This window comes from Pelodiscus sinensis, chromosome 22, assembly GCF_049634645.1.
Source record: "Pelodiscus sinensis isolate JC-2024 chromosome 22, ASM4963464v1, whole genome shotgun sequence".
Classification (NCBI taxonomy): Eukaryota; Metazoa; Chordata; order Testudines; family Trionychidae; genus Pelodiscus; species Pelodiscus sinensis.
The window spans coordinates 19,833,814-19,853,671 of NC_134732.1; the positions used below are offsets into that span (position 1 = coordinate 19,833,814).

Consider the following 19,858-nt stretch of genomic DNA (forward strand, 5'->3'; position numbering starts at 1 on the left):
GCTGCACTTCGCGCGCCTGTCCAGCAGGGGGCGGGCGAGTGTGTCTGCGGCCGCGGCGGGTGGGGCTTTTTGTCCTTCTCGGGCTCCCGGCGGGTCGCTCTATATAAGCGCAAGGCGCGGAGGGGCCCGGCCTTTTTTCTCTCAACAAGCCGCGGAGAGCGGTGAGTGGGGGGAGGGGCCGGGCCTTTTTCCCCGCGGTGGGCGGGGGCGGGGAGGGGCGCGACAGCTCCCCATCCCAGCGGGGCCCTGCCTCGGGGCCCCCCCCCAGGCCCGTATCCGCCCCCGAGCTGCTCCTGGCCCCCCCCCCCGTGTGTGAGTCTGTAGGGTTCTACCCCCCCCCCCGCCTGGCCCGCTCCCCCCCCCCCGTGTGTGAGTCTGTAGGGTTCTACCCCCCCCGCCTGGCCCGCTCCCCCCCCGTGTGTGAGTCTGTAGGGTTCTACCCCCCCCGCCTGGCCCGCTCCCCCCCCGTGTGTGAGTCTGTAGGGTTCTACCCCCCCCCCCCGCCTGGCCCGCTCCCCCCCCCCGTGTGTGAGTCTGTAGGGTTCTACCCCCCCCGCCTGGCCCGCTCCCCCCCCCGTGTGTGAGTCTGTAGGGTTCTACCCCCCCCCCCCGCCTGGCCCGCTCCCCCCCCCCGTGTGTGAGTCTGTAGGGTTCTACCCCCCCCGCCTGGCCCGCTCCCCCCCGTGTGTGAGTCTGTAGGGTTCTAACCCCCCCCCCCCCGTGCCTGGCCCGCTCCCCCCCCCCCCCCCCGTGTGTGAGTCTGTAGGGTTCTACCCCCCCGCCTGGCCCGCTCCCCCCCCCGTGTGTGAGTCTGTAGGGTTCTAACCCCCCCCCCCCGTGCCTGGCCCGCTCCCCCCCCCCCCCCGTGTGTGAGTCTGTAGGGTTCTACCCCCCCGCCTGGCCCGCTCCCCCCCCCGTGTGTGAGTCTGTAGGGTTCTAACCCCCCCCCCCCCCGTGCCTGGCCCGCTCCCCCCCCCCCCGTGTGTGAGTCTGTAGGGTTCTACCCCCCCCGCCTGGCCCGCTCCCCCCCCCCCGTGTGTGAGTCTGTAGGGTTCTACCCCCCCCCGCCTGGCCCGCTCCCCCCCCCCCCGTGTGTGAGTCTGTAGGGTTCTACCCCCCCCGCCTGGCCCGCTCCCTCCCCCCGTGTGTGAGTCTGTAGGGTTCTAACCCCCTCCCCGCCTGGCCCGCTCCCCCCCCCCCCCCGTGTGTGAGTCTGTAGGGTTCTACCCCCCCCGCCTGGCCCGCTCCCCCCCCCCCCGTGTGTGAGTCTGTAGGGTTCTACCCCCCCCGCCTGGCCCGCTCCCTCCCCCCGTGTGTGAGTCTGTAGGGTTCTACCCCCCCCGCCTGGCCCGCTCCCCCCCCCCCGTGTGTGAGTCTGTAGGGTTCTAACCCCCCCTCGTCTGGCCCGCTCCCCCCCCCCCGTGTGTGAGTCTGTAGGGTTCTACCCCCCCGTGCCTTGCCCGCTCCCTCCCCCCTTGTGTGAACCTGTTCCAAGCCCCTCCCTGCCTGTATCCAAATTGCTCCCCCCGCGCGCCTCCCCCCTTTTTCCCCTCCCCCCGAGTCTGTAGGGTTGCAAACCTCGCGCCTGGCCCGCTCCCTCTGGGTGTGTGAATCTGGGTTTCAACCCTCTCCCCGCCTGTATCCAAATTGCTGGGCTCCCCTACAACTTCCCCCTACTTGTATCCTGTGCGCTGCCCCCCCCCCCCCCCCCCCAGCGCCCGTCCCAAAGCACTGGTGCCCCCTCCCCTCCCCGCTGCGGTGACCCTACTGGCTCTGTCATGGTGCAGACCATGGTGAAGTGGTGCAGAGGGAGGGGGATGTTGGGGTCTAAAGTAGGTTGCAATGGGGAGTGGGCTTTCAGGAAAGGGAGCTCTTGGGTGAGGAAGAGAGAAATGTTGGTTTTGTGGGAGGCAGCTGTTTGATGATGCCCTTTTTCTGATTTTTTTTTTCTTTTTCATGTTTAGCAAAAGTATCCTGGCATGAAAGGAGGTGGAGTCCTGAAAAGAGACCCAGTGAGTGAATTTAGGCCTAGTAGAAAGTTACCTTAAGTTATGGTGATTATGAAGCACATTTTGCTGCCTACTGCTAGTTATTATTTGCAGCTTCTAAATTACATGGAAAATACATGAATTATTTTCCTAACGTTACTTTTCTTGTAGGTCCTAGAGGTAAGTTAGTTGTATGATTACAAATGGGGAGGGAACAGTCTGCAAGACAATCTCAGTATTAAAACGTGACATTGGTGCTCAATGTCTTCCATTCATTGCTTTGCAATTACCTATAATGAGCAGTGCGTCTGCTTGAGAATCAGGTACATTATTCCAGTCTAAGCACATATGGGTTTGAGGTAGAAATGATTGCATGTTGTCCTGTGGCAGTGTTATGTAGGGGAAGTTAGGTGCACGAACAAACAGGCATAAAGAAATTATAAGGCTTTACTGATGTCAAATATTTTTGTTTTATTGGCTCAGTGTGCGTCAGAACCTTCACTGATATAGTTTAAATCTTCGCAATTTGCTTTTTATATATGCAACCATTGACATTAAATGGGTCCCTGCCCTGAGTCGTACAAGATGGCTGCCATGTCATCTTTGGTCTGCAGGGGGCATAGAGTAAGGGGGCTTTGTCTACACTCAGTGTTCTGAAACCCTTGAGCACTCAGAATGGTTAATAGCCTTACATTTATAAGTAAACTATGGAGAGTCAAACTAATTGCAAAAGAAGTAGCTGTTTTATCCTTGTAAGATTAAAAAAGTGATTATTCAGTCTGGCTGTAGAGCTTAGTCTTCCAAACTACTTTCAGCAACCCACTGATACACCGGTAGTGGGCCTCTGAGGTATGTCTCAGTGAGTATTATAAACAGCGTTTATTTTTTGTTGCTGCTGTTTTTACAGGGTGGTACATGTGACTACTACAAATGCAGGAGATTTTCTCCTGGACATGAGGTGAGCCATTAATTTCATACAGATTTCACTATATGCCCCTAAAGGCGTTGCAGATGTGGTTGCTGTGCCATGTTTGTGTCATCAGGTGGCAGAGAGGAAGAGGCTGTGTCTACGCTCAGTGTTCTGAAAATTGTGAGCACTCAGAATGATTAGCAGCCTGACACTTAATTTTGTTTCTTTTCATTAAGTTGTTTAAAATGTTAGTGAAAGGTGCAAGATTCAGAGCTGTGGAGATGTAAGTTTTCTGTTAAGTGCAGGTATTACATACAGGAGCAGGGATAGCTTCTCTGCTCTGCCTTAGTGCATTCATCTCTGTAAGAAGGTAATTGGTGTGTCTACCCGTTTTGTTGGGAAAAATTACGGTGATGCCTTTTGCAGTGCGGACACTTGTCCTGTGTTGGACTGGCACCTACTAACCTGTTGTGGCTATCGGCTGGTAATGCACTGTTTAGGGGCTAGCCATTTTTTAGTGACAGTTGGAGCTGAAATTACAAGTCACCTGAGTGTCCCCTGAAGATTGTGGTTTTAAAGTATCAAAAAGAGGAAGAACAACGTCTTCTGGGAAAATTCACTGTTTTGATCAGCAAGAGTGGGGCGCTGCAAACTTGTTCATAAGCCTTTGTGACCAGGTTTTTCCTGAACTGCAGTTTACTCAGTGTTTGGCAAACTTTAAAATTGTAGGTGTAGCTGTCCTTATATTTCACTCTGCATGACTGGGATCCTTTAATGGGGGGAATAATGTGCTAGATGGGTATTCATTTCCATTTGTTTGCAGAGGTGAGCCTGAATCCAAACTCTACTTCTGTGAACTCTGAAATATCCTAGATCCAAACATAGCTCCTTTTCATCTCACTGGAATTGTAATTCCTTTCCATGTCAAGTTTTAGAACGATTACAATTGTTTTACAATGTGTTTGTCTTTTGGGACAGAAGAAGCAAATGATACCGGGGTCCAAGAAGTCTGCCTTATAGAAATGAGGTGAGCATGGAGACAATGTGTGTACGTTGTAAGTAATACACCAGAGACCATCAGCTAAACCCGTATGTAGACAGGAGTTGGACTGTGTTTGCAAGCAATGTTGACCACCTAGAGTGTAGGCAATGCACACGAACCTGGTATGTTAAAACACGCTTATGTGTTGTCTGGATCAGAACTTGGAAGTAGCTAGCCTAGTCCTTAATGTGCAACTCTAAACTGCAAAATGGCAGGTATTTGCATTGCTTTAGTTTGCAGAGATGCTGAGAGGAGAGCTCAGAGGAGCTGCTTATGAGATGCAGCAGCTCTATACATTTTCTAAAATACCCTGTATTTTGAACAACAAAGGGAATTTAGGAGTGATTATGTCAATTTCAGGCTCATGGTTGAGGTCCTATTTTGGCTTTCTTTTTGGTTTATTGATGCTTTGATTTTTATTTTAGAAGAAGCACTGCTTCTCTTCAGCATTCTGTATGATAATAGTCCCATGCACCAAGAGGCGTTACACATGTGGCTGTCATGCCATGTGTGTGTCATTAGGTGGCAGAGAGGAAGAGACTATGTCTACACTCAGTGTTCTGAAAATTGTGAGCACTCAGAATGATTAGTAGCCTGACATTGTTTCTAAGTAAGTATGCATTTATCCAGAGAATCGGTGGAAGATGGAGCAAATGTCTTTTGAAAGGCAGTTATAAGTACACTAATTTTAGCTGCACCGGGAATAGGTCCTATATCCTTATATGCAAGGACAAGTAAATGTGACTGTTCTATTTTCAGGAACTTCAGTCCTATGCTTGCTATTGAAACAATTTTCTTTGGTCTTGGGGAAATTGCCACTTGGTGTCCATTCTGCTATCTGTAAATTGGAGATAATGTTTTAATACCTCACTTGCATCTGACGAAGTGGGTCTTTGCCCATGAAAGCTTATGCTCCAACACTTCGGTTAGTCTATAAGGTGCCACAGGACTCCTTGCCGCTTTTGCAGATTCAGACTAACACGGCTACCCCTCTGATACTTGAGTGTTTTGGTTATACAAAAACAATCATATAAATGCTAAGTATCTGGAATAAGAGTGACTTTTCCAGTTTATCTAATGTCTCTTTGGCAGCAATTTAAGCTATATAGGAAAAGGACATTCTTATCCTGGAATAAGAATGCCACATGACGAGTTGTTGCATTATGTCTGTAACAATCTAATTCTACTGCTATATAGTTTTGTTGCCTAATTTACCATGTAGACAAACCATAAGTAATGCTTCTATTGAGATGTTAATCCATTATCTTCAGTTCTGGGTTGTGAGAATAGGCATACTTGTTAATGAAAGCCCAAAGAGGTAAATTCTGGTTATTTATGAATTGAAGTAGAAATATTTGTGTCTATTTTGTTGGCATGTAGAGATCTTTGAGCAATGTGTAACCTGTATAATTCAAAAAGGTGGGGGTGAGCAAATACCACATGAATTCTAGGAATGTTGCTGGGTTAATATAATGCCTACATGCAAATAAAAACACTTGAGTGGGTTTTACATTTTAATGGGTAATTTTAAAATAGAGAAATCCTCTGAGAAGTATTTTAAAATCAGTGCTTTGCTCTGCAAATGTTTGATATTCTGTCTCCTATTCACAGTTGCTTCTGAGGACGACAGCATTAATTTCCTTTGAAATTGTGTAATATAAATGCTGTTAAAGGTATGTATTATGGCATCCTTAAAATCAGAATTTAATGTTACAGGCACATCATCACTGCTGGTGCAGTAAGTTGGAGCCTAAAACCTGATATTTAAGGAACATCATGGTCAGATTTGTGGGGAGGGACCATATTTATAAAAGAATGTCCTTGTCTAGGTTACTGATAAACTTAAATGACTGAAATATCTTCCATTTTTTCTGATGTCACCCTTCTCTCCCTTACTGTCCCCAGTGTATTTTGGGCAATAGATTGATAGCTTCACTTTTGTTATCAGTTTCACACTTTGGTTCTTTCAGCACTGTGCTTTTGCGTATATTTATTATATTTGGGTTAATTAGTCTGAGAAGAATTTTTAAATTCAACCTGTAAATTCTTTTTATAAAACTAAAAAATTGGGTATATATCTAACAATCATGGTGGTATATCATTGTCCGCTGGGAGTGAGCTGGAACTTTTTTTCTGGCTAATGTAGGAAACTGATAGAACATGAGTGCTCAAACTATGTTTTATTATGCTTAAATGTGAATATATTAAGCATTAAAATTCATATGCATACAAGCACAACTGTATTACTTCAAATGACATTTACTGATAACAGCAACTAACTTAGAAACCAAACTGTCTCACATTTGTGTGCTAACACTGCTTAATCCTCTGGCACAGGGTAGGCCATCACTAGCATGTTAGCATTGTGGAGCCTCTAAGTTCATCTAGCTAAGGGAGATGTTTGCTACTTCATTTGGAAAGGCCACTCTTTTTTAATCTGCCCCGAAGAGACATAAATACGACTGCAGTGTTGTCTTTATGCCAGAAGGAGGCAGACAGGAAGCATTGGCTGCTTTGAGCCTGTATCCTTAAGGAATGGATGCAGACATGTATAGCAGCTAAACAATGTTATTGTGAAGAGGAGAAGTGAGGAGCTGTTTGTTTGATTTTCATCAGACTGTTCTGTAGAGATTGGATTTGTGTTAAGGTTTTTAACTAACTGTTTTGGCAAATGAAAATCATTTACCCTTTAAAATAATCAGCACATTTAAGGACTGTTCGGTTTCAAATTAAAATGGTCTGGATGCATTAATATAATAGTTAATTTTGTTATTAAAGCACAGCATTTTTCTTATGTCTCGCTGACAAAATTATGCTAAATGCAGTAGACACATTTGCTAAAGAACATGTCGCTGATTGTATGTTTCCATGTCTTACTAAGATGTATATCAAAATAAAGGAAAAGAGGTTTCATGCCGCAGCCTGCTTTGTGCAAAATCCTTTCTAACACAGCAAAAGCATTCGTCATGTCACAGGTTTGAATATAGAAATTAATTTAGACATTATAAAGGAATAGATCAAAGAATACACTTTCAATATCCAGGCCACACTGCAGAAATTCAGTGAAGCCCTTTCATAAGAGAGGAATAAGACAGTGGAATACTTTGATTAAAGAGAAGGTCTATTTAAAATTGGTGGAACTGGCTTGTGTAGTATTTTTCTACTGAGTTTATATGTGAATACATCTGCAAAGAAGCTTGACCTCCAAACTTGTAAATTATTAGAGAGCAAAGATAGGAGCATGTCGTAATAATTGTGCAACCCTATCTCATCTCTGGAGTACAGTGCAGATAGCCCACCACTGCACTGCTGTTATAAGGTGACTGAACAGGAATAGGCCGTAGTTGGATTCAGCATTCTAAAACTCCTGAAGGCCTTGACTAATAGCCTGACAAAATCTGGTAGTACTTAATGTTGGAAAATGCCCTTATTAAGTGCATGTTAGAGGGGCCAAAGTGAGTAACTAGTGGCTGCAAAAAGCCATTTCATTGGGGAAAAGGCACTGGCCCATAGCAGTGGCAGTCTGGACTGCACGTGGTTGCTGACACGCGAGTCACTACAGCCCGGAGGGTGCCCATACCTTTCCCCCATCACAGTCCCTGCTCCACCCTCTTCTCCCCTCCCTCATTGCACCCCTTCCCTCAAGGGAGGAGGCCTCAGATTACCTGAGGGCCTGTCTTGGGGTAGCAGCAGAGGTTGGCCACCCTGCACTTGCCACTGAGAAGCAAAGCAATGCAGCAGCCTCTGCTCCACTTTGCCACCACCTCCCAGGCTGTTGCTCTGTTTCACTGGGGTAGAGAGACACCTCCCTCATGCCACAGACACATGCAGGCAGTGGTGGGGAACAAGCCGCTGGAAGCCACCCTTGTCCTGTTGAGCTGATGGAAGGGATTCCCAGAGGGGTTAAATCATCTGGGGCGGCAGGTGGGGCTGGGGATGTGCAGGGGGACACATGGGCCAGTAGGCACATCTGGGGGGATTCAGAAAGACTCTCCCCAACTCTGGAGGAAAGGGGAGATTTGAGAAAATCAGAAAGTAGCATAGAAATCTAGCATTTGATTAAAATACAGTGACTCAAGGAGATACTGGTTTGAACATGTCAATTAATCTGGTGCCAAATCTTGACATTAGGTAAAAAAACAAGGTTTTAAGTAAAAATTGCACGGTATTAAGATCGCTTCTGTGCAGAAGTTTTGCTCGTTGAGTGGCTTTCCCAACGTGTTAATGGTGCTAGTTAATTATCTTCCCATAGCCAGACAGCAATCCAGATATGAGCTCCACCTTCATAGGGGTCTCATCCATGGTTCTGACTTCGTAAGACATCTTTTGAAAAGAAGCCTGGTTTCACATTGACTCATACATCAGAATCCAGACTCATTCCGTTCTATGGCTTAATCTGTAAATAAGTCTCATATATGTTGAACACTCAAAAGTAAATGTTGTGAAAAATGTTTTTGTGACTTCCTCTGTGTATCTGTTCATATCACATGTGAGAAGTTGAAGGGGTCGGCTTTTGGTATAGTGTATTGAATAGCTGTGTCTCAAGGGGGGTTGTAGTAAAATGGTAGCCAGTTAAGAATCAAGACAGTTGTGGGGCAGGGATATCCGCATAATTACAGTCTAAGGTACAGAGCAAAATGTAAGCTAATGACTTTTGGACTAACTATGTAGTTAAGTAATGGTTTGACTTAAGACTGAGGAGTACAAGGAAATTCAGAGATTTGGCTAATGCTTGAGTTAGTTCCTATCACTGTCTAGATACTGCATATGATACTTCATGAATGTCACTGTTCCAGTGTCTGGGTATAGCTAAATGAGTCCAAGAGAAACCAAGAGCTTTATATTCTACTGTGTTCATCAAGCTGCTAGTCCAGAAAGGGCCAACCTTAGATGACCATAGAAATGTCAGTTGAGTTGAATGTTATTTTAACAGGTTTTTATATGTAATTTCCTGCAAATGTAATTCATGTCTCTGAAAATGTTTGACACACTGTAAATAGAGGTGGTAGGTTAAGACTTCAACACATTTGATTTAAGCGCTTCACCAGTTGTTGATGCATTTATAAAATTGCATAGCCATGTCAGGCCTTTGAGGATAATTCATGTATCCTATCAAATTTTGAATGCAGAACAGAAATCCAATGGAAAAGTTTGATTTGTCCCGAGCTATGGCAATCCTGCTAGGTCAGGGTAGTCAATAAGTGGACTGGGGGCCAAATCTGGATGCTTTCGAATGGGCTGTGTGTTTATTTTAGTATTTTCTCTGGAGTCTGGACCTTGACTACACCTTGACCAAGAAGTTTGGATTTTGATTAAAAAATAGATTACCCCGTGCTAGGGATGTTAATGGGTGGCTAGTTAAATGGGTACCTGGGAGCGGCCCCATGTCAGGGCCAGGAGCTGCAGTGGCAGCCCCAGTGGGGGAAGGGCAGGCACAGTGGGGAGGGCACTCCAGTCCTGCTGGAGCAACACCCAAACCCCCTTTCATCTGTTAAGTGGTTAAAAAGTGGTAGCACCACATTTACCCATTTAACCAATTAAATGGGATTTTACATGCCTACCCTGCACTAGGTGTAGCGATAAGAGATCAACTTGGGATGACTTAAAAACTTGGACAAGTTGAAATACTACTGATATAGTGAGAAACTAAGCTGGCAAGAAGCACATGTATTGAGAGGTTTCATATGTGCATTGTTGCAAATTATAATTTAACCAAGCACAAACATGTCTTGAAACCCACTTTAGCTTATGTTGCCTTTACTTCCAGGGTTGTCTTAAGCATGGTTCTACCACATATAGTAACTAGAAGATTTACTCAGTGTTGCTTGAGTCTTTAACTCAATTTTTGTGTCTTGGAAAATAAAGTAGAAGGTGGCTAAAAGTTGCTTTTATGCTGATGATTGGTGGAAATGAAGGAACTGGCAGAGGACTCAGAGGGACTCCGAAGACCTTCACAAGCAAGAAAGGATTGAAAAAAGTCTATGGCTTACTAAAATGTCTCAAATGATTAGGTCTTTAACCTTTTTCCTGAGTGACCCTTACTCTGAAACCAATGGGTCAGTGTCGTTGTGGTCAAGTCAAGAGGTTGTGAATAGTTTCTTAACCCTGTATCCTCTGTTAAATGGACCGGGATTATTCTTTGGAATGAAATTCAACCTGGCACATAGGTCCTGTACACAGCTGTATTCATTACTTAAATGCACTGTCAAAGATTTCAGGTTGCTTAGGGCCTTCTGTCAGGGCCTTCAGTGCTGGGATAGATTGTAACCACTGAGAGTCCATATGAATTGCTTTATTTCTTCGTACTGGCCAGTTCCCACTGTTCTTGGATATGGAGTGGTTAAAAATGTAAGCTTCTTTTGACCCCATGATTTTTCTGGAAAACTGGGTTTCATTTTATGGACTGTTTTTCTTTGAGAAATGAAATTCTCTTAAGTAGTCCTGCGTTGGTTCAACATCCTGGGTATACTAGCAGCAGGATCTTGTGCACTGTCAGTGTTTTGAGGGTGGCATTTATTGGAAGTTCTTATTCTAATATGCAGGGGCACTTTGCTTGCAGATGATGCCTGTGGGGTTGTTTCCTAACAAACTTCAACATGGAAAAAGAAACCATTTGGAATCTCTGACTTTGAAGTTTACTAGGTACATCTTCAGCCTCTACCATGCACTGGCTCAAAGACACTGCAAACACAAGTGAGTGAACGTGACTGTAATATGCTGTAATGTAAATATATTCCTTGCAACACTAAAAGTTCTCTGTAACCTGGTTAGCCAAGGTGCAATAAAGAATAAACATCTGTTGTCATCTTCACACTTCTGCTTCTGTGTGTGTTCCTAATAAACTACATTCTGCGCGTGTATTTTCCAAGCTTTTTCAGATTAGCAAATGATAGTGAACCTAATTTAAAAAGTTTAAATTGATTTTTTTTCCCCCTGTCGTAGTGGGGGCTTCATTTAAGTGTCAGTCTACGGAGAAAAGGGGCCTACCCAATTAATCCAACAATATAATAGTCATTTTAACCTGTCAATTTTTTCTTAAATTATAAAAAATAGTTTAAATTCACTTCTCAACTGGTGAAAGATGGGAAATCTGGCATGTCACTAGGCCTTTAGAAACTCAGATCTATGGCTATGTCTGCACGTGCTTTAAAAAACCCCAAACCCATGAATGACCGAACGTTGCCACTGCAAGTGTGAAGGCTGCTATGTCAGCCGGAGTGCTCTACTGCCAACAAAGCAAAAGCCCCTAGTTGGTGATGGAAGTATTTCACAAGCCTGTGTGCAGGAATTTCGGGGGGGGGCAGGATGATTTTTTTGTAAAAGTGGACCGCAAGGTGAGAACGCACCCTCCTAATCCCCCAAGTGAGAGAACTTCAGCCTTTCCCCAGCTGCCTGGAGCAGTTCTCCCCATGCCCACTCTCCCCCGTGTCCCACTCCACCAAGAGCAAGGCCCAGCCCCAGCCTCATTCTTGGGGAAGGGAGGGAAATCAGCCTTCCCCCAGCCAGCTGAGCATGGGGAAGGGAGGCTTGCAAGCTTACTTGGGAGACGGGGGGGGGGGGGAGGGGGGGGTTCACACTCTTTGCACTCCTGCATACGGGTCTAGTTCACACACGCTGACTCTTAGCAACTGGACTGTGTCAACACAGCCTTATTGTTAAAAGATGCATGGTGTAGGTGTGATCCTGCGTAACTTCTATGGCCGTTCCAATGAAGCGGATGCCCCAAACCCAACAAAAATCCCCCCTCAAAAGATGCTTAGCCTTCTGGAGTATGAATCGTCATGGTGCAAAGCTGGCTTGTCTCTAGGAAGCAAGTTAAACTGGCTGCGCAAGCTAGATTTAGAGCAGTGTTGACACTAAAATGTTTCCCCCATAAATAACAATTGAGTGGTAATGATCTTATAGAACTAATAGAAAAGACTGATATCTCCACTCCAGAGGGTTCATAACTTTACGGCTGTGGCATTAAAGACTGCTTTCAGAGGCCATATATCCTGTGGGACAGATTTTTTTTTTCCTAGTGATTGTACTTCAGCTGTGTGCTTCACTTCACAAAGCCGCATGCTTAGATCATCGGTACACAGTCTAACAGAACGGACAATTTTGCCAGAAAAGGAGAATCAACTAATAATGGTTTACATAAACCAAGCTCCCCATTCCATCCATTGTGTTTAGAGCATTCTGAACATTTAAAGGATTATTCTGAGTGAATACAAATGGAAACAAAGGGTCAGTACTTCAATAGCAGGTAGTGTTCAGACAACCAAATGAGTGAGACTAGGTTTTGTTGCCTATTAAAAAATTGCCTGAAATTCCTGTGTGGAGGGGCGGGGAAGGGGGGAGAAGCAGTGGATTCATGTGGAATTAGCCTTTCATTTCCTGCTCATATCCTGCCAATTTTAAAAGTGCCAATTAAACCAAGGGGTGGACTTGGCCTCCAGCTGGAGTTTGAGCATTGTTTTTAGATGAGGGATACAATATACTACGTGGCATATATGACTGCATGTTAATTTAGTTCATGTCCTTTCTTGCAGACTTTCTGCATTTGTATAGGTCAGTTTTATCCGACTGTTCTAGCCATTAGTGCTTTCCTCTCCCTGTAAAATCATAAGAATTATGCAAATGAGTAATGCTATGGTCCACCAGGCAATACCCATTCTTGCAAATGTAGCAACTGTTCTCTCTCAGCCTAGAATTTGCCAGGACCTATTTACTTATGGGGTCAGTCACTTCTGGTGTAACCACCAGAATCAAAGTGTGTGTGGATGTGCTTGTCTATTTGCTTCCTGCACTATAGGGCTGTGTCTACACGCATGAATTTCCGGAACTGCTTAAAACGGAATACTATTCCGTTTTCAGTTTTTCCGGAAAAGGAGCGTCTACATTGGCAGGCTGCTTTTCCGGAAAAGCCCTTTTTCCGGAAAAGCGTCTGTGGCCAATGTAGACGCGCTTTTCCGGAAAAGAGCCCCGATCGCCATTTTCGCGATCGGGGCTTTTTTCTGGAAAAGACTCCTGGGCTGTCTACACTGGCCCTTTTCCGGAACAGTGTTCTGGAATAAGGACTTATGCCCGAGCGGGAGCAGAATAGTTTTTCCGGAATAGCAGCTGATTTTGTACAGTAGAGCATCGTTGCTTTTCTGGAAATTCAAGGGCCAGTGTAGACAGCTCGCAGCTTATTCCAGAAAAGCGGCTGATTTTCTGGAATAAGTGGCCCAGTGTAGACACAGCCTAACTGAATTTGACCGTATCAAATTCAGACATTCAAATAAATTGTGCACACTCCAAGCTGAGATAATCTACCCTTTTAAGCAAGGATAGGGAAACCCGGGGGGCCAGATGTGGCCTCTGGCTTGCCTGGATCCAGCCCGCAAGGCTCAGGGCTGCCTCCCCCCACCCTAGGGAAATGTCTTTCTCCTTTTCTGTTGGGGGGCCACGTCCATGAGGGTTTTTTTTTGTTTGCTACTTACTTGACTTCTTTCTTGTTTGCGGCCCCCAACTGATTTATCTGCAGGTCAGTAGCCAGAAATCTGATATTTAAAAGGCTCTTCGCTATCAAGGTTACCCATGCTGTTCACATAAAAGCTATTTATTTACATCAGGGGTTTTCATCAAAATAAGATGTGACAATTACAGCGTGATCATTCATTCTCTTTCTGCACTAGTGATTGTTCCTTAATTAGAAGGAAAGAGGTGCAGCTAGACTTATCAATCCTCGTCGTTTTCCTCTATCTTCTCCTCCCAAACCTATTCACCCAGGCTCTTGGTATTTCTCCTTTGCATCATGTTCTTTACAGACCTAAACAACACTATTGATGGTTTTGCTGAATGGGATGGGTCATTGATGCTTTGCTAGGGGTTTTTCATGAAGGAAAGGGGGCTGCAGCCATATGAACTACCTGCTTCCAGTGCAGTTCCTCCAGTGGAAGGATGAGGGTTGAACTTTTATCCTTAACTGGCTACCAACACTACAGCCTACAGTTATGGCTGCCCCGTTAGGAATATTTGGTGTTGGAAATCTTCTTCCAAAGCAAGGTCTTGAGATTGTTCAAAACAAGGGAGTGGTGCACTTCCATTTGGCTAGCCAAGCCGCTAAGGGTCATACAAGTTTGTAGCTGCTTCTGCAGCTCTTCTTTCATGTCAAACGGCGCTCCGTACAGCAAGTAGTCCTGCAATAGCCCACAGACTTTCGCCAAGTTGGGCTGGACCATGTCGCTCTTGCACTGCTTCATGAGTTTGTCGCAAGTTGCCATGCAGTCCTTCCCGTAGGTGCAGTCCACATTCTGCTCACAGTGACGGCCCTTGAGGAACCCTCTGATGGTCATCTCGGTTGCCACCTTCCTCAGGTTGACCATTTTGAAGTCATACTTGTCATTGTAGCCCACGTTCTTAAAGCTGGTTTCGCAGATGTAGAAGTTCCCATACGTCCCATGGAATATCTCCTCCACAAACTCCAAAAGTCCGATGGCGATTTTGGCTCTCCTGGGCCAGGCCGGGGCAAACCACTGGTGAATAATCCGGTGGATGGCGGAAGGCAGCAATGGCTGGAAGAAGTGAGGGACATTAGTACCGTAGAGGGAGTTGTGAGGGATCTTCTCTGTGACATACAAGTCCCCGCAGTGCCCCAGCAGCTTGGAGGTATGCTCTTTCTCATGCAAGGAGAGCATGAGCAGGAATTCGTTCAGATGAAGGAGAGCCCAGATGGATTTGGCCTCTGCCAAAGACACTTTCCCATCTTTGTTCACGTCTGCTGTGGTGATGATTTGGTTCACCAAGGCTGCAAGTGACATCTGATCTCCTAGGTTAGCCTGCGGACACACAAGAAATCATATCAGCTTTTTAAACGTTACCCACTATGCAAATGAATTCCGGGCAGCGGGTTAGAGTACTGCTTTCTGAACAGTGATAGAAATGTAGATGTGTTAGTCTGGTGTAGCTGAAACAAAAAACAGGACTATGTAGTACTTTAAAGACTAACAAGATGTTTATTAGGTGATGAGCTTTCATGGGCCAGACCCACTTCCTCAGATCAAATAGTGGAAGAAAATTGTCACAACCATATATACCAAAGGATACAATTACAAAAATGAACACATATGAAAAGGACAAATCAAATTTCAGAACATAAGGGAGATGGGGGGGGGAGGTGAATGTCTGTGAGCTAACGATATTAGAGGTGATATCATTAGCTCACAGACATTTACCTCCCCCCCCATCTGTTCTGAAATTTGATTTGTCCTTTTCATATGTGTTCATTTTTTTAATTGTATCCTTTGGTATATATGGTTGTGACAATTTTCTTCCACTATTTGATCTGAGGAAGTGGGTCTGGCCCACGAAAGCTCATCATCTAATAAACCATCTTGTTAGTCTGTAAAGTGCTACATGGTCCTGTTTTTTTCCTTTCTGAATGGCTGTGTCTACACTGCGCCACTTATTCCGGAAAATCAGCCGCTTTTCCGGAATAAGCTTGAATTTCCGGAAAAGCACTGATGATCTACTGTAAGAAATCAGCTGCTTTTCCGGAAAAACTATGCTGCTCCTGCTTGGGCAAAAGTCCTTTTTCCGGAAAAAGGCCAGTGTAGACAGCACAGTAGTCTTTTCTGGAAAAAAGCCCCGATCGCGAAAATGACGATTGGGTTTTTTTTTCCAGAAAAGCACGTCTACATTGGCCACGGACGCTTTTCCGGAAAAAGGGCTTTTCCAGAAAAGCATCCTGCCAATGTAGACGCTCTTTTTCCGGAAATACTTATAACGGAAAACTGTTCCGTTTTAAGCATTTCCGGAAAATCATGCCAGTGTAGACATAGCCAATGAGTGCTAGAATAATTCTGGGACACGTGCTCTGCTGCAGCCAACTGGTTACAGCCCTTTAGATCCTCAAAGTCATTTTGCAGCTGAGAGCTGCTCTAAAGTGAGAAAAGCTCTCACAGGGCTAGGCAGTGTGCAGCATGCTTTGGCTGGGCTCTTGACACACCCTCTGCCTGCCTGCCACCCTTGGAGTGCAGTAGTTCGCCTGTTGGGGCCAGCCCTGGAAGTACAGTCAGTCTGCTGGGAGACTCTAACCCCTTTGTCACGAGAAACCTATTGCATTTGGATTGATTGGAGGAGGGTCCAGAGAAGAGCAACAAGAATCATTAAAGGTCGAGAGACCGTGAGCTAGGAGGGAAGACTGAAAGAACTGGGCTTGTTTAGTTAGGAAAGGAGTAGACTGAGAGGGGACGCGATAGTGGTTTTCAAGTATCTAAAAGGGTATCGCCAGGAGGAGGGAGAAAAATTGTTGTTCTTTGCCTCTTTTGACAGGACAAGAACCAACAGGCTTAAACTGCAGCAATGGAGGTTTAGGTTGGACATTAGGAAAAACTTCCTCACTGTCAGGTTGGTTAAACGCTGGAATAAAGTGCCTAGGGAGGTTGTGGCATCTCCATCACTGGAGATATTTAAGAGCAGGTTGGACAGACAGCTATCAGGGATGATCTAGATGGTGTCTGGTCCTGCCGTGAGGGCAGGGGACTGGACTCAGTGATCTTATGAGGTCCCTTCCAATACTAGTATTCTATGATATATTACAACTGTAACACCCTGATTTAGGTTCAAACGGACTGTGCCGTAGCCTCCAGCACAGGAATGGCAGAAATTCACACTGGAAGAGACTATCACTTATTTCACCATGTTTGAAAGTCTGTACAAGATGCCACTTTTGTATTTTAATCGACTTCCTTTTGGGAGGTGCAGCTAGAATAAATATTTACAAATAGGCATTTGCAGAGAGTGAGAGAAACTAGCACATTGGGATGAAAGCAGGCACGAGTACAGCTTGAACCTCTCTAGACTTTAGTAAGGCATTTGATACGGTCTCGCATGATATTCTTATTGATAAACTAGGCAAATATAACTTAGGGCCACGATAAGGTGGGTGCATAATTGGCTGGATAACCATAGTCAGAGAGTTGTTGTTAACGGTGCTAAATCCTGCTGGAAAGGGATAACAAGTGGAGTTCTGCAAGGGTCTGTTTTGGGACCCGTACTGTTCAATATCTTCATCAATGATGTAGATATTGGGATAGAGAGTACGCTTATTAAGTTTGCAGATGATACCAAACTGGGTGGGGTTGCAACTTCTTTGGAGGATAGGGACATAATTCAAAATGACCTTAGCAAGTTAGAGAAATGGTCAGAGGTAAACAGGATGAGATTTAATAAAGAGAAATGCAAAGTGCTCCACTTAGGAAGGAACAATCAGTTCCATACATACAAGATGGGAAGCAACTGTCTAGGAAGGAGCATGGCGGAAAGGGATCTAGGGGTCATAGTGGACCACAAGTTGAATATGAGTCAACAGTGTGATGCTGTTGCAAAAAAAGCAAATATGATTCTAGGTTGTATCAACAGGTGTGTTGTAAGCAAAACTCGTGAAGTCATTCTGCCGCTCTACTCTGCACTAGTTAGGCCTCAGGAGTACTGTGTCCAGTTCTGGGCGCCACATTTCAAGAAAGATGTGGAGAAATTGGAAAGGGTACAGAGAAGAACAACAAGAATGATTAAAGGTTTAGAGAACATGACCTATGAAGCCAGGCTTCATGAACTGGGCTTGTTTAGTTTGGAAAAAAGAAGATTAAGGGGGGACATGATAGCGGTTTTCAAATATCTAAAAGGGTGTCACAAGGAGGAAGGAGAAAATGTGTTCCTCTTGGTTTCTGAGGACAGGACAAGGAGTAATGGGCTTAAAGTGCAGCAGGGGAGGTTTAGATTGGACATTAGGAAAAAATTCCTAACTGTCAGGGTGGTCAAATATTGGAATAAATTGCCAAGGGAGGTGGTGGAATCTCCCTCTCTGGAGATATTTAAGAACAGGTTAGATAGACATCTGTCAGGGATGGTGCAGACGGAGCTTGGTCCTGCCTTGAGGGCGGGGGGCTGGACTCGACCTCTTGAGGTCCCTTCCAGTCCTATTATTCTATGATTCTAGTCCGGCATTCTCTAGTCTAGCAATATCCCTGGTCTGGCATGATGTTAGTTAGCCAGATGTCCACTTATCAGGGGTGTGGTCAAGTTACCCATGGTCTCATAAAGTTTGTTTACAGCCACCAGTCCTATCTCTGCATTCTGTGCTGTCATTTTGGTCTAATTTGCCCCTAAATGTCTTCTAAGAGCCCAGTAAGCAGTGGCAGTGTTGATAATGCTGCTAGACAATATTAACCTCCCATGGTTCAGCAGATTCTCTGGTTCGGCGCTGGTCAGGTTCTGAGGGCGTCGGACTGGAGTGGTTCAGTGTGAATTCCTAAAATGTTTCTGAGCAGTTTGGGATGCTCTTTTGCAGAAATTACAGTAGCAGCCTCTGGTGTGATCAGTAATCCATGCAGACTCCCTTTTTTAAGAACATTCCCTTTTGTATCCCTTTAAAGATGATAGCTTTGCATACCAGTTTCAAGAAGCCAGAAAACTTAATTTCAGGTTTGTGCTACATAAGATTACTAATTCTTCCCATAATGCCGGCTTTATCCCTACCTCACTTAGAGGGAATTACCAACTGAGAAGTGATCTGAGTTTTCCTAACATGATAACTTAAAGCATAATCAAATACCATGGCCGTTAGGGTTCTCGATATGGTTTTATGACATGCAGAATGCAGAGATTGTTTTATCCACACTCCTAGAGTGAAAAGTATCAAATGTTGTTAGTGCTACTACTCCGTAGTTTTAGCACTGGGTGCAATGAATCTCTGTCACACTGGGTGCATCTACACTGCCCCCTTACCGCGAAATAAGCTACCCAATTTGCACTATGCAAATTGCATAGCTTATTTGAAGGTTATTTCAAAATAGCTTATTTTGAAATTTGGCACTGCCTACCCAGGGCCAAGTTTTGAAATAAAGGGCTATTCCAACAAGACCCTTACCCCTGGTGGAACAAGGGCTACAGGGATGCCAGGATAGCATGCCCATTATTTTGAAAAATATTTCAAAATAACAGGCACATTAAAAAATACGGAATTGCTATTTCAGGGTACTTCCGGTATCCCGAAATAGTGCCGCTGCCTAGACATAGCTACAGAGACCACCTTTATAACTCCTTCAAAGTTCACAGAGAATAGAAGGGTACCTGAATTGGAATCTGGGTGGACTAGGATTATAAACTCCTTAGCAAAAGGGCAGGGGACTTCTTTAATAGTCACAAGCACAGGCAATCCGAAAAAAAGTAAAATTGGCTGGAAGTAAAAAGTTTTTACTTTGGGATTTTTTGCATCGTTTAATTCAGTTTCCATTTTTTCAGGGAATGCTTTTTAAAACGTTTTTGATCAGTGTGGTTGCGGGGTTCATTTTAATTCAACATTTAAAAAAAAACACCTTGAAAATGGGGAAAACGAATACATTCCGTGAAAATGTTCAATAAAGTTAAATACAGACTCAGGGTATTTTAAAAGATCTATAAGTGCTTAGGACCGATATATAAATTCAAAATAGAATAATTCCCCAGTAGCATTGCATTAAAAAACAGTAATAAAGTTCTCTCAATGTCTATTATCAGGAGTCTGCAGCTTATTGCTCTTGAGCCAAATATGTCTCAGTATGGAATTAAGTATGGCTCTTTAGTCATTCCCAAAATACACACAATTTTTTAAATTAAAATGAAAAATTCAAAATTTTAAAAACGCGTAATTACTCATGTAGATTGAATTTGTGCATGAACCTGTATTTGATCAGTTACGATGTAAACGTCAAAGAAATGCACAAAAAGTTGTAGCATCAGAAGACCCACTAAATAAACTCTGTGAGTACAATGTTTCGTTTATGCTCTTATTAATCATCATAATATTAATTTGTATATTTTCAGTCATGCAAATGGCTTCTATAGCTCTTTGTTGACCACTTGTTCTGAATTTTGATGTAGGTTGGCTCTTTGGTTTGACAAGACTGCTGA

The 19,858-nt window shown here is 44.6% G+C and overlaps 1 protein-coding gene, 1 long non-coding RNA gene and 4 other non-coding genes across 6 annotated transcripts in view; 5 read left to right on the forward strand and 1 right to left on the reverse strand.

Moving 5' to 3' along the window:
- Positions 1–102: 102 nt before the first annotated feature.
- Positions 103–10,751, forward strand: LOC102459471 (uncharacterized). Its single transcript, XR_012897169.1, has 6 exons — positions 103–161; positions 1,965–2,012; positions 2,896–2,946; positions 3,877–3,925; positions 5,552–5,613; positions 10,500–10,751. It is a non-coding gene; the product is annotated as an uncharacterized LOC102459471 (long non-coding RNA).
- On the forward strand, positions 2,548–2,684 carry LOC112545424 (small nucleolar RNA SNORA43). The gene has a single exon (XR_003088892.1). It is a non-coding gene; the product is annotated as a small nucleolar RNA SNORA43 (small nucleolar RNA).
- Positions 2,978–3,111, forward strand: LOC112545425 (small nucleolar RNA SNORA17). The gene has a single exon (XR_003088893.1). It is a non-coding gene; the product is annotated as a small nucleolar RNA SNORA17 (small nucleolar RNA).
- LOC112545423 (small nucleolar RNA SNORA43) lies at positions 4,409–4,543 on the forward strand. The gene has a single exon (XR_003088891.1). It is a non-coding gene; the product is annotated as a small nucleolar RNA SNORA43 (small nucleolar RNA).
- LOC112545422 (small nucleolar RNA SNORA17) lies at positions 6,377–6,507 on the forward strand. Its single transcript, XR_003088889.1, has one exon. It is a non-coding gene; the product is annotated as a small nucleolar RNA SNORA17 (small nucleolar RNA).
- The window catches only part of DIPK1B (divergent protein kinase domain 1B), a 56,042-nt gene continuing 42,571 nt past the window's right edge, over positions 6,388–19,858 (reverse strand). Inside the window, exon 5 of the mRNA XM_075905323.1 lies at positions 6,388–14,745. Within this exon, the coding sequence (XP_075761438.1) occupies positions 13,933–14,745 (813 nt within the window). The 3' untranslated portion in view covers positions 6,388–13,932. The remainder of the gene's footprint in view (positions 14,746–19,858) is intronic.